This window comes from Crinia signifera, chromosome 7 (genome assembly GCF_055691185.1).
Source record: "Crinia signifera chromosome 7, ASM5569118v1, whole genome shotgun sequence".
Classification (NCBI taxonomy): domain Eukaryota; kingdom Metazoa; phylum Chordata; class Amphibia; order Anura; family Myobatrachidae; genus Crinia; species Crinia signifera.
The window spans coordinates 60,211,373-60,224,035 of record NC_139223.1 but is presented as its reverse complement, the minus strand read 5'-3'; the positions used below and the strand labels follow the sequence as shown (position 1 = coordinate 60,224,035).

General features: G+C 43.4%; 1 protein-coding gene across 2 annotated transcripts in view; it reads right to left on the bottom strand.

Annotated features, from left to right (window-relative positions):
- Nucleotides 1–12,663, bottom strand: part of LOC146020214 (tectonin beta-propeller repeat-containing protein 1-like) — an 85,697-nt gene that overhangs the window by 55,421 nt on the left and 17,613 nt on the right. For both annotated transcript variants that reach the window (XM_083153171.1, XM_083153170.1), the window contains exons 5-7: nt 2,658–2,783; nt 2,278–2,452; nt 1,221–1,321 (exon numbers count right to left, since the gene is read on the bottom strand). In XM_083153171.1, coding sequence (XP_083009297.1) covers nt 1,221–1,321; nt 2,278–2,452; nt 2,658–2,783 — 402 coding nt within the window. The remainder of the gene's footprint in view (nt 1–1,220; nt 1,322–2,277; nt 2,453–2,657; nt 2,784–12,663) is intronic.

Here is a 12,663-nt window from a genome sequence, read left to right as displayed (position 1 = left end):
ATTGGTACAACCTCACCTAGAGTATTGTGTTCAGTTCTGGAGGCCATATCTCCAGAAGGATATAAATACATTAGAGACTGTACAAAGAAGGGCAAATAAAATGGTGCATGGCCTACATCACAAAACGTACCCGGAAAGACTAAAATATCTTAATATGTATACTTTAGAGCAGAGAAGGGAAAGGGGGGACATGATAGAAACTTTCAAATATATCAAGGGATTTACCAAAGGTACAGGTGGGAGACATTCTTCACAGGAAGAGGAGCAACAGAGCACAAAGACATGCACTGAAACTAGAGGGAGGAAGATTCAGGGGAAATGTGAGTAAGAATTACATCACAGAAAGAGTAGTAGATAAGTGGAATAGCCTCCCATCAGAGGTGGTAGAGGCAAATACAGTAGAGCAATTAAACATGCTTGGGATAAGCATATTGATACCCTGACAAAAAATAAGGATCAACTGTGGTTTGAGGTAACATGTTTAAAAAAGGGGCAGACTAGATGGGCCAAGTGGTCCTTATATGCTTTGTCTATACAGTCCAAACTGAATCAGGCCCCCATTTTGCATTGTTCCCTATTCAGATAACAAACAAAATAAAATATTGTCTTGCATGGTGCACAAACTTTATATAAAATGTAACTTAATAGTTAGGCTAGGTCCGGCGAGATATGATTAAAGGCAGCATACACTAACACTTGTACAAATTGTATTAATAAAGAATGAAAATGTGAATTAAAAACACTAGTGTACCACAACGTATGATACATGTAATTCCAGATCAATCTTATATCAACCTCAAATGGGGTTGCAATGTGGGATGTTTGCTCTGTTCACACAGTACTAGCAGCACTTAGTTTATTGCACAAGGATTTCAGATAACTCATTTCCAAGTAACACTAACTGTCAGGCCAAATAGGTTATTAAAGAGGTCCTCAAACTATTTTGCTCTGGGACACATCAGACAATAAAAATAATGACAGGACCCCAGCAAGTTACTGCAGAAGGTCATCACATCACATGTGTGGTCAGCAGACAGCACATACATGGCAGCATTGTCATCAGCCTGATGGTCAGTAACAGGGAGTCGCGACCGCATGCTGAGAAGGTCGGGACCCACTTTGGGGTCAGGACCCACAGTTTGAGAACCACTGGGTTATTAAATATGGTTGTCTGACTGTATGGGACCTGAGATGATGCACATTACTTCTCTGAGTCTTACTTTGTGTTCCTTGGTCACAGCCCAAACCACGTTGACACCAGCTGCCACGTGCATGATTCTATCCCCGGGTGTTGGAGCTTCCACAATGGTCCAGGAACTGCCTGTTATGAGAAACACAACATATATGAGCGGCCTGACTGCTTTACTATATGGTGATAAATGCGCTACAATTTATTTCACACGGTGGAAGAATCCCAGCACATCAGCACAAGCCCATGTTCCCTAGCCAGCCTTACATGTGCGATGCGTACACGGACTGTATTAGCATGACTTATGGAAGGTGCCCCTGGACCCAAACTGATGGGTAATACACTGTACAGTGTAAATGACTGCACCTACAATCATATACGGTGATGATGGATCTAGTTGTGTTTCCTCATCAGGCAGCTGTTGTGCAGCTCTATCCTAGAATCACCTCTAATTATTCCTTGTACCTCACCCACACGGTGTCTTTTCCTACATTTCTTTATCAGCTTCCACAGATTCATCAGCTTCTATTTTCCCTTTACCTTTCATTTCTTTAATCACATATCAGATACCTTGCATCCAAACAGCTTGGCTCCACTTAAATGGCCCAATTCCGCCTGTAGGTTCCTACAATGTACCCTATACATTGCATCTGTGACACTGAGTAACTGACGTCAGGACTGCAAGAGACATGGTACCACTGCATAAGATGCCTGAGCAAGAAGAACGCCTCACCTAGAGAAGTCCTACTGGCTGTCACCCTACGCCAGAGGAAGACCTACAATACCCCAACAGTGTAACTCTGTAACCCACATAAATTACCATTGCAGTTTTCTTTCTCTATGTGATATCTTACAATTTGCAGTGCACTGTCTTGCGCCCATACTGTTTGCATAGCAACAAACCATGTTTAGGAGCTGGGTGAAGGGAAAGATGAAGGGAGGATACAACCACAGGCCCAGTGAAGTGTGATTGACAGGTGACACACTTGACAATGAAATGAGCCAACTACCAAGCACCCAGATAAACATCAGGTTAACGTTATAATAAGGACCTAAGTGGAGGTAGAACACTGCATTGTGATATTTACCTTTAGGGTTATTCCTGCTGATACCTTCCCGTACTATGGCCTGGCCTTCCCAGAGTGCAGCCCACAAGAGGTCGTAGGGGCCACAGCTGATCTGTATGACCTCGCTGGGAGTTTCTAATTCCGACCAGGATGAACCCTCAGGATTGTCATGACAAACATTCTCTCTGTACCAAACCTACAGGTACAACAACAGTATACACAGAATACATCTCCAATCATGGTTATTGTTTTACAGAATATTCAGGAACCGATTTACTAAACAACAGAATTATTGGGTGTATATATAAACTGTCAGTCAGTAACGTGTCAGCAGGAGAGGCAGCTTCCTGGCTCAGTCACCTTCCCTAATACAATGTGTTCTGAGTTATATTAGCTCCTACCTTCCCTTGTAGAGAAACAGTCCAGACTGACAGGCGTCCTATGGGTTCATCTGTGATTTCCCATCCTCCAACCGAGATGTCATTAAATGGGTCCGGTAACTGATTCTTGTTAATGTGAGAGAGGATCTAAGACACATGAAAGCATCAGTCAGACACTTCATATTACAGGTAGAGTCTCCCATATCCGGAGATCATTTATCCGAAATATTCCAAAAACCGTGTTTTTTTTTTTATTTATTTTTACCCCTGACCCTTATTTTCATACTTACCCAGTCCCTTGATGCCATCAGCGGTCTCAGGAGTGCATTGCACGGGTGCGCCGGTGACATCACCGGTGCACCTGCACACTCGTGCAATGCACCTCTGGGACAGCAAAAGAAGATCATGAAGGCCGTCATGGGACCATCGGGGGGGGGGGGGGGGGGGGGGGGGCAGGAAAGTATGTAAAAAATATAAAAATCCCTTATTGAAATGTTTGTGGTCCCAAGCATTTTGGATAAGGGATACTTAACCTGTATCAGCCATTGGCTGTGTGTAAAACATACACAAGTACAAATAATGGGGCTGTGTATGTGGTATGTGTCCGGCTCTCAAGAAGCCTCACCACCAGCGCCTTCCTTCTGTTGTACACTGCATACGGTTATACAACCATCTGTACCCCTCTAAATATTTAAAATGGTACCTCATTTATCGATTTGTTTAAGAATGAAGAGAGAAAAAGGGATCATCACCAAAAATCACCTTCTAGAAATAATATATGTCATTACTGTGGTCTAGAGAAGGAAAGTCACAATACAAACTGTATCCCTGAATTTGTGTTATATTTGTTATTTTCTATTATTTAAACTTTTTTTTAATGTATAATGTATCTATCTCCAGCCAATCAGCTCCTAACTGTCATGTTTGTTTGGCTGGAGCACCATTTATATAAAATGTAATTAATTCCATTATTCAGAACATGGTTTATCACTCATTGATAAATTAGGCCTCTAATGTCTATAATTTATCATCCAAGATCACACTCAGCCCAAACATAGCATGAATTAGCCCCTATTTGTACAGGGAAGATATTGTAACACAGTTGTGATCTGTGATCAGGTGACCACTCCTGTTATCTGTGACATCATCAATGTAGACAGTGTGACACTGTGATGACAGTTAGCTCTCAGATTGGATGCGACAGTTGAGAAAGAAGCAGCAGTGACTTCCCCAGCTGGTTTTTCCAAATTGAAAGAGTCCTCATTGGATAAATTGCGTTATTAACGCGTGAAAGATCTTCATTTCGGCACACAGGAACACAATTTTACCAGCAGTGACCTGTTAAGCCACGCCGAATACATAACCGCAAACAGCGGTTTCTAAGTCCGTGTGCTACGGCACACGGCAACCGAAAGAGACTACTCCACAGCGGCTGTGTACGAAGCTGCAGACAGCCGGTACTCGTGAAGGTAATAAAAACCTGACATCAAATAGGGACAGGGGAGGGGGGAGTCTCCGCTGTCTATGCCAAACAGAAGTGGGGACAATGTCTGAGCTGTGAACACTATTTTACTTTCTGTTGGGCATCACTGATACTATTTTGCTTTTGTTTTAAGTTTATTTTGCTTTATTTTTTCAGTTGTTCTGACCATTTTATATTTCATTTATATATTAAATAATTATTTTTATTATACTTTCTATTTACAGTTTTCTTTCTCTTTTTTCTTTATCCTTTACTTTTCCCTTCTCTCTTTAAAATACTGATTTTAATTCCAACATATTGCTCTGACAGCCTTCAGCAATACAAACCATTGTTATTTCCTTTATATACACATATAGCTCTTCTCTATTATGATTTATGTACAGGTAGCACTTTCTTATAGAAAGCCAGAGAAGCTGCTTCATATATTCAAGGGAGCACATGTTATTAGAAGTAGATTTACGCAAGTTTCTGAAAATGTAAAAAGGGTGATGTTGCCCATAGCAACCAATCAGATTGTGTCTATCATTTTCTAGGATGCAATAGAGAAATCATAGACAGAATCTGATTGGTTGCTATGAGAAACATTACTTCTTTTCATTTCAAAATTTTAGTAAATGTTCCCCTTATAGGGGGGTATTCAATCTTTCCCCTTATTTCTGGAAAACAGGGGATTTGACTATTCAATCCCAGCCAATTTCGCCAGAAAAAAAGGCCAGGATTTGCATTTTAGCAGATCCGGCTCTTTGAAAAGCTGAATCTGTATCCACAGAAACGGGCGCCTTAATAAATCTACCCCATAGTGTTTAATTGAATGTGCCACTTTTCTGTTTCACACAAAATTGGTACATACTATTTAGAAAATAGCTACATTATATTCTTTATTTTCTATTCCTAGACAGCTACATATATAGAATAGTTTAGAGTACACCATAGTTTTAAGTACTTTATAAAACATATCTCATTTCCACAATTTGAATAGCACACATATATTTAGCTTTTAACGTTTAAGAATAAAATAAGATTATCAAATTGATTCTTATTATAGTAGCACATATATCATTTATACTAGAGAGAGAGATCTAAACAATATTAGCCTTTGTACATTTATTATAGTGGAAATAGTGCTTTATTTTACACATTTCTTATTTCTTGCAGTAGTACGTGAGCAGGACCCATGGACAGCAGGTGAGCAGGGAGTGCTGGGCAGTGAGACCCATTATATACTGTGTAGGGAGAGACAGGACATGATATTTATTTTATTTATTTCATTTTATATTATTATTACAAATAAGGTACCGACATGTACATTTGCAGATAATCACTATATAATGCGTCCTCCGCCGAGATTATTATACAGTATAGCGATCACTCTAGGCTGTTTTAGCAGAGCGCCTCACCCGGCATGATTTTTACGTGCCAAACACACCCGACCCTTTTAGCGGTGCCCTGCTAAAACAGCCGTGCCCGCGCCGCAGCTTGAATAGATACGTGAGCATGTGCACGGCATCTACTCAGCCTAACCAGGGATCTTGGGGAAGCCCAGCACCTCCATAGCTGCCAAGCACGCCCCAAACAGTGACATTGGCCCGCCCACATTAGTGACACCACAAGCTGTCCTATTTCCCACTCCACCTGCCCTGATCCATGAGGGATCACTACAGTATATTCTGCCAATAGGTCAGTTGTACTAATTGACTTAAATAAAATATGATACATATGGGCGGCATCAGAGTTAGGTGATTAGCCTAGACAGGTGCAGACTATACTTGCGTCTACCCTCCAAAAAGCTGTAATAGGATCTGATTATTGGGGTAGCCCCCGCAGCCCTAGAGGAGTAGATGGTTCTCTCGCAATATTGCCGGCTTCCTTGTGAACCAGGCAGGATGGTGTTATAATCACCAGCATTCATGGGGCTGTGGGGCTAAATACCTGGAATTGCATCACGTAGCCCTGCCCCTTACCACAGACCCGCGGGTGTTTCCCTGTGTTGGGGGGAGAGGGGCAATGATGATCCCCGGTCCCGGAAGTCTTGTGTAGTGTCTCCTCCCTGGACTTCTCCCAGACAGGAGACTACGTAAGTAGGTAAGTATGGTACAGACATGACTATAACTAAGGTCCAGTGCAACAGCTACAGGGCAATAACATGTACATAAATGGAGGTACAATTTTGGTAACATAAATCCTTCTCTCATCAAGGTCAATTCCAGGTCCTTCCACCTGTCAGCTCCCTCTAAAGAAGAGGAAGATATGGGCTGGTGAAGATGAGGGAGAAGACCGGTAAGTGGACTATTTTATCTTTTTACAGATCTAAAATAATAGAACATACACAATATATGTCACACTTGAGGACTGACTTGACACTGAGGCTGAGGTAAAATGAAAACTTGGTTGTTTAATGAGTTTTGCACATATAGACAGGTAAGTACTTCAGAAGACTGGAGATAAGCAAAACATCACTGAGATGATGAGGACTGGACTGGAGCCAGCAATACAGTAACTAGAAATGTTCAATAACACAATATCACAGTGATCTGGGATTCTGGAGGTTCACTTTGCAGAAACCGATGTTGAACATCGATGGTGTGTCGGAGACAACAATGGAGCACTGCAGGTAAGTATGTAGCTCGGGATAGTACCAACAACACAGTCACTGAAAGAAAGTACACCGATGATGATAGCTGTTCGATGTTCGGTCACCGATGGTGGCTGTAATCGATGATGACTCTCTGAAGGGTGTCTGGTAATAGAAGATGGTACCGGGTAGTAGAGCTGTAGGTGGATGGGAAGCGCAGTGGTCGTTGACAACGTTGGTGAACCGATGGCAAACCAGATATACACTGTGGTAACTGCAGGAGCAGAACTGACTGGAATCAGCAGGAGAGAATGCAGCAGAACTGCCAGGAGTCAGGCTGTGCTGGAGATGACAATAGCACTGGTCTGGAGGCTGAATAACACAGGAGCAGATCCTTAGATGCTACTTAGGCTGTAGACACCATTGCACTGACAACTCTAGACCATTTCCCCAGCATACTTATAGGAATCAGGGCGGGGCTGATTGGACCCAGCTGGATGATGTCAGAATCAGGCAGACAGGTTTTGGTTTCTGAATGTCATGTGAGAGAAAGCCAGATCACTGCACTGAAGTCTATTAAGGTGTATACCTCAGAGCAAGCCTGGACAGGCATTTAGATTAAAGGTAAGTGTTCTTTAGACTCCGGATCGTGACAGCACCCCCCCCTTTACGGGTGGCCCCAGGACACCTATGAGGTTTTCGAGGAAATTTGCGATGAAACTCACGTATCAATCTTGGAGCGTGAACCTCAGAAGCATCAGTCCAGGAACGCTCTTCAGGACCATATCCCTTCCAATCGATGAGATACTTAAGGCGATTGTACCGGAGTCGTGAATCAAGAATTTTTGATACCTCGTACTCAACTCCTCGTTGCGTCTGAACCTTGGGTGTTTTGGGGAGTTTTGAGAGAAAACGACTGAGAACTAATGGTTTTAACAAAGAAATATGAAATGTGTTTGGAATTTTCAAGAATGGAGGAAGTTTCAATCTGTAAGCTGCAGGGTTGATAACTTGTTCTACTGGAAATGGACCTATGAATCGTGGAGCAAACTTCATTGAAGGCACTCTGAGTCTTAGATTGCGGGTAGACAACCACTCACGATCACCTGGTTTTAAAGATGGAACAGCTCTTCGTTTTCTATCAGCAAATTTTTTTATAATTGCTGGACGCCTTTAGTAAAGAGGACCGGATGGTCTTCCAGATCTTTGAGAAATGCTGGAGTGTCAAATTCACCGCTGGAACAGATGTGGTAGCCAGAGGTTGAAATTCAGGAACTCTTGGATGGAAACCGTAGTTAGCATAGAATGGCGTGGAGGACGAAGAGGTGTGAAACTGATTGTTATGGCAGAATTCTGCCCAGGGCAGTAATTCTACCCAGTCATCTTGAGATGATGAAACATATAACCGGAGGAAAGTCTCTAGATCTTGATTGACCCTTTCAGTTTGACCATTGGTTTGTGGATGATAGGAAGTACTAAATTTCAATTTCACTTGAAGGGTAGCACAAAGACTGCACCAGAATCTGGCCACAAACTGAACGCCTCGGTCTGAAATAATTTCTTGGGGAAGGCCGTGCAGCTTGAATATCTCTCGAATGAACAGTTGAGCCAGTTTAGAGGCTGAAGGAAGTCCGATAAGTGGGACAAAATGAGCCATCTTTGTGAAGCGATCAACGATAACCCAAATCGTGTTGTATTTGGAGGATTCTGGTAGATCAGTGATGAAATCCATGGACAGATGGGTCCATGGAGAGTGAGGTACAGACAATGGAATGAGTTGTCCGGCAGGAGACTGGCGAGATGATTTGTGTTGAGCACATTTAGAGCAGGAAGCAACAAATTCCTGTACGTCTTTTTTAAGGGACGGCCACCAATAAGACCTGGACAAGAACTTACAGGTTTTCTGAACACCTGGATGCCCGGCGAACCTTGAAGCATGAGGCCATTGGAGGAGCTTCTTACGGAGAGCTGGCTTGACAAAAGACTTTCCTGGAGGAGGAGAATTAATAGTTACGGCAGAGAAGGCGATGGGATCAATGATAAGATGTTTCTCTGTGGTACTTAATTCTGTGTCTTGCTCCCAAGATCGGGAAAGTGCATCCGCTTTGCGATTTGCAGTCCCAGGACAAAATGACAATTTAAATTTGAAGCGGGAGAAGAATAGGGCCCATCAGGCTTGAAGTGGGTTGAGGCATTGAGCGGTTTTGAGGTATAAGAGGTTCTTATGATCGGTGTGAATGCTGATTTCATGGGCAGCTCCTTCCAGGAGATAACGCCATTCTTCCAGTGCCAATTTAATGGCGAGCAATTCCTGGTCCCCAATGGCATAATTCCGCTCTGCAGGCGAGAATTTGCGAGAGAAGAAACCACAGGGATGCAGATGATTGTCAGGACCTCTTTGTGATAGTACCGCCCCAACTCCCACAGATGAGGCATCGACCTCTAGCGTGAAGGGTAAGGTAACATCTGGCTGTCTTAAAACTGGAGTGGACATAAACTTCTTTTTGAGGAGATGAAAAGCTTTGATAGCTTCTTCCGGGCATTTAGCAGGATTTGCTCCCTTGCGGGTGAGAGCCGTAATTGGTGCTACTAGAGTGGAGAAGTTTCTGATAAATTTTCGATAATAATTTGCGAATCCCAAGAAGCGTTGGACACTTCGGAGGGTAGTTGGGATTGGCCAACCTTGGATTGCCTGAAGTTTGTCGGGATCCATTTCAAGGCCGGACCCAGAGATGATGTATCCTATAAATGGGATGGACTTCACTTCGAATATACATTTCTCTAATTTGCAGTAGAGATGGTTAGAGCGGAGGCGAGTCAGAACTTCCTTGACCCAGTGACGATGTTCTTCCAGGTTATTGGCGTAGATAAGGATGTCATCCAAATAGACTACTACATGATGGTATAGCAGGTCACGAAATAACTCATTTACGAAGAACTGGAAGACTGCAGGGGCATTGCTGAGACCGAATGGCATCACAAGGTATTCGTAGTGACCATCTCTTGTATTGAATGCCGTCTTCCATTCGTCACCCTCTTTGATACGAATTAGATTATAGGCCCCTCGGAGATCAAGCTTGGTGAAGATTGTGGCACCACTAACCCGATCAAAAAGTTCAGTAATTAGAGGCAATGGATATTTGTTTTTAATAGTGATGTAATTTAAACCCCTATAGTCAATACAGGGCCTTAGCCCTCCATCCTTTTTTTTTACAAAGAAGAATCCAGCTCCGGCCGGAGAGGAGGATGCTCGAATGAACCCTTTAGCCAGATTCTCTTTGATGTATTCAGACATCGCCTGGGTCTCTGGAAGAGATAACGGGTATGTCCGACCCCTGGGAGGTATTTTTCCAGGGATGAGGTCAATAGGACAATCCCAAGGACGATGAGGAGGTAGAGCATCAGCGGCAGCTTTGCTGAATACATCCGTGAATTCTCTGTATGCTGGAGGAGGTACATCACACGATTTAGTAGAAGATTTCCGAACAGGAACTACTTGTTGTAGACAGGATTTAGAGCAACATAACCCCAAGCAGAGATCTGAGAAGAATTCCAGTCAATCGTGGGGTTGTGAAGACAGAGCAAGGGTAGACCTAAGATCATGGAGTGAGATGCCTTTGGAATCACTAAGAAACTGATTAGTTCAGAATGAAGAACTCCAACCTTTAACGACAGAGGTTGAGTCCTGTGAGTAATAATTCCTCCGAGAATTTTACTACCGTCCACGGCAGTAACGTAGACTGGATTAGAAAGTTTTTCAATGGGGATTTTCCATCTATGGTGAGAAAGTTCCCGGCAGCACCAGAATCCAACAAAGCAGGAATTTTTTTTGCATGCTGGGCAACTTTCAGGAAGACTTGGAGGACACAGTCTGTATTGGAGGAAGAGGTAAAGAGTACCCCTAACTGCCCCTCTTCTTGGTGAGCTAGGGCTTGAGGTTTCTCTTTTTGGGATGAATTGAAGCGAGGTTGAGAAGTGGTGGAGGTTTTGAAAGACGAAGTCCTTCCTCTCTCAATAGCCCTTTCCCTTAATCTTAGATCGACTTTATTACACAGGGACACGAGGTCATCTAATTTTGGGGGTAAGTCTCTGGTGGCAAGATCATCTTTTATGCGTTCAGACAATCCGTTCCAAAAGGCTGCATGCTTGGCTTCCTCATTCCATGAAAGTTCCGAAGCTAATGTCTGGAATTGCACCAGGTATTGGCCCACAGTTCTGGACCCCTGCCGAAGCCGGAGGATGTTGGAGGAAGCAGATGATGTACATCCTGGTTCATCGAATATACGACGAAAGAAAGCCACGAACTCTGTATAGGTTGATAGCAGAGGATCAGATCTCTCCCAGAGGGGTGATACCCAATCCAACGCATAACCGGAGAAGAGCGAAATGAGATAAGCTACCTTCGTGCAATCTGACGGGAAGTTACTTGGCTGAAGTTCAAAGTGGATTTCACATTGATTGATGAACCCACGGCAATTTTTGGGAGATCCATCAAATTTTGCGGTAGTAGGTAAATGTAGGCGAGGTGCCGGGATGAATGCAGGAGTCAAAGTTTCTACCTTGATTGCTGGAGGAGCCCCAGTGCCTCGTAGTAAAGTTTGTATATTATCCAAGCTTGTGGACAGATCTTGTAGAACACAGATGACCTGATTCTGTGCAGCCTCTTGATTTTCTATACGGGCTGCCAGGTATTGAATCGGCCCAGTAATCCGATCCTGTCCTTCCGATGGATTCATCTGGTCAGTGCAAACTGTCACACTTGAGGACTGACTTGACACTGAGGCTGAGGTAAAATGAAAACTTGGTTGTTTAATGAGTTTTGCACATATAGACAGGTAAGTACTTCAGAAGACTGGAGATAAGGAAAACATCACTGAGATGATGAGGACTGGACTGGAGCCAGCAATACAGTAACTAGAAATGTTCAATAACACAATATCACAGTGATCTGGATTCTGGAGGTTCACTTTGCAGAAACCGATGTTGAACATCGATGGTGTGTCGGAGACAACAATGGAGCACTGCAGGTAAGTATGTAGCTCGGGAAAGTACCAATAACACAGTCACTGAAAGAAAGTACACCGATGATGATAGCTGTTCGATGTTAGGTCACCGATGGTGGCTGTAATTGATGATGACTCTCTGAAGGGTGTCTGGTAATAGAAGATGGTACCGGGTAGTAGAGCTGTAGGTGGATGGGAAGCGCAGTGGTCGTTGACAACGTTGGTGAACCGATGGCAAACCAGATAGACACTGTGGTAACTGCAGGAGCAGAACTGACTGGAATCAGCAGGAGAGAATGCAGCAGAACTGCCAGGAGTCAGGCTGTGCTGGAGATGACAATAGCACTGGTCTGGAGGCTGAATAACACAGGAGCAGATCCTTAGATGCTACTTAGGCTGTAGACACCATTGCACTGACAACTCTAGACCATTTCCCCAGCATACTTATAGGAATCAGGGCGGGGCTGATTGGACCCAGCTGGATGATGTCAGAATCAGGCAGACAGGTTTTGGTTTCTGAATGTCACGTGAGAGAAAGCCAGATCACTGCACTGAAGTCTATTAAGGTGTATACCTCAGATCAAGTCTGGACAGGCATTTAGATTAAAGGTAAGTGTTCTTTAGACTCCGGATCATGACAATATATAGTCTAGGGGGTTGAGGGGTAATGATGATCCCTGCTCCCGGAAGTCTCTTGTAGGGTCTCCTCCCAGACAGGAGACCACGTAAGTAGGTAAGTATGGTACAGACATGACTATAACTGAGGTGCAGTGCAACAGCTACAGGGCAATAACATGTACATAAATGGAGGTACAATTTGGTAACATAAATCCTTCTCTCGTCAAGGTCAATTCCAGGTCCTTCCACCTATCAGCTCCCTCCAAAGAAGAGGAAGATATGGGCTGGTGCAGATAAGAGAGACGACCAGTAAGTGGACTATTTTATCTTATTAATATATATGAACCATAT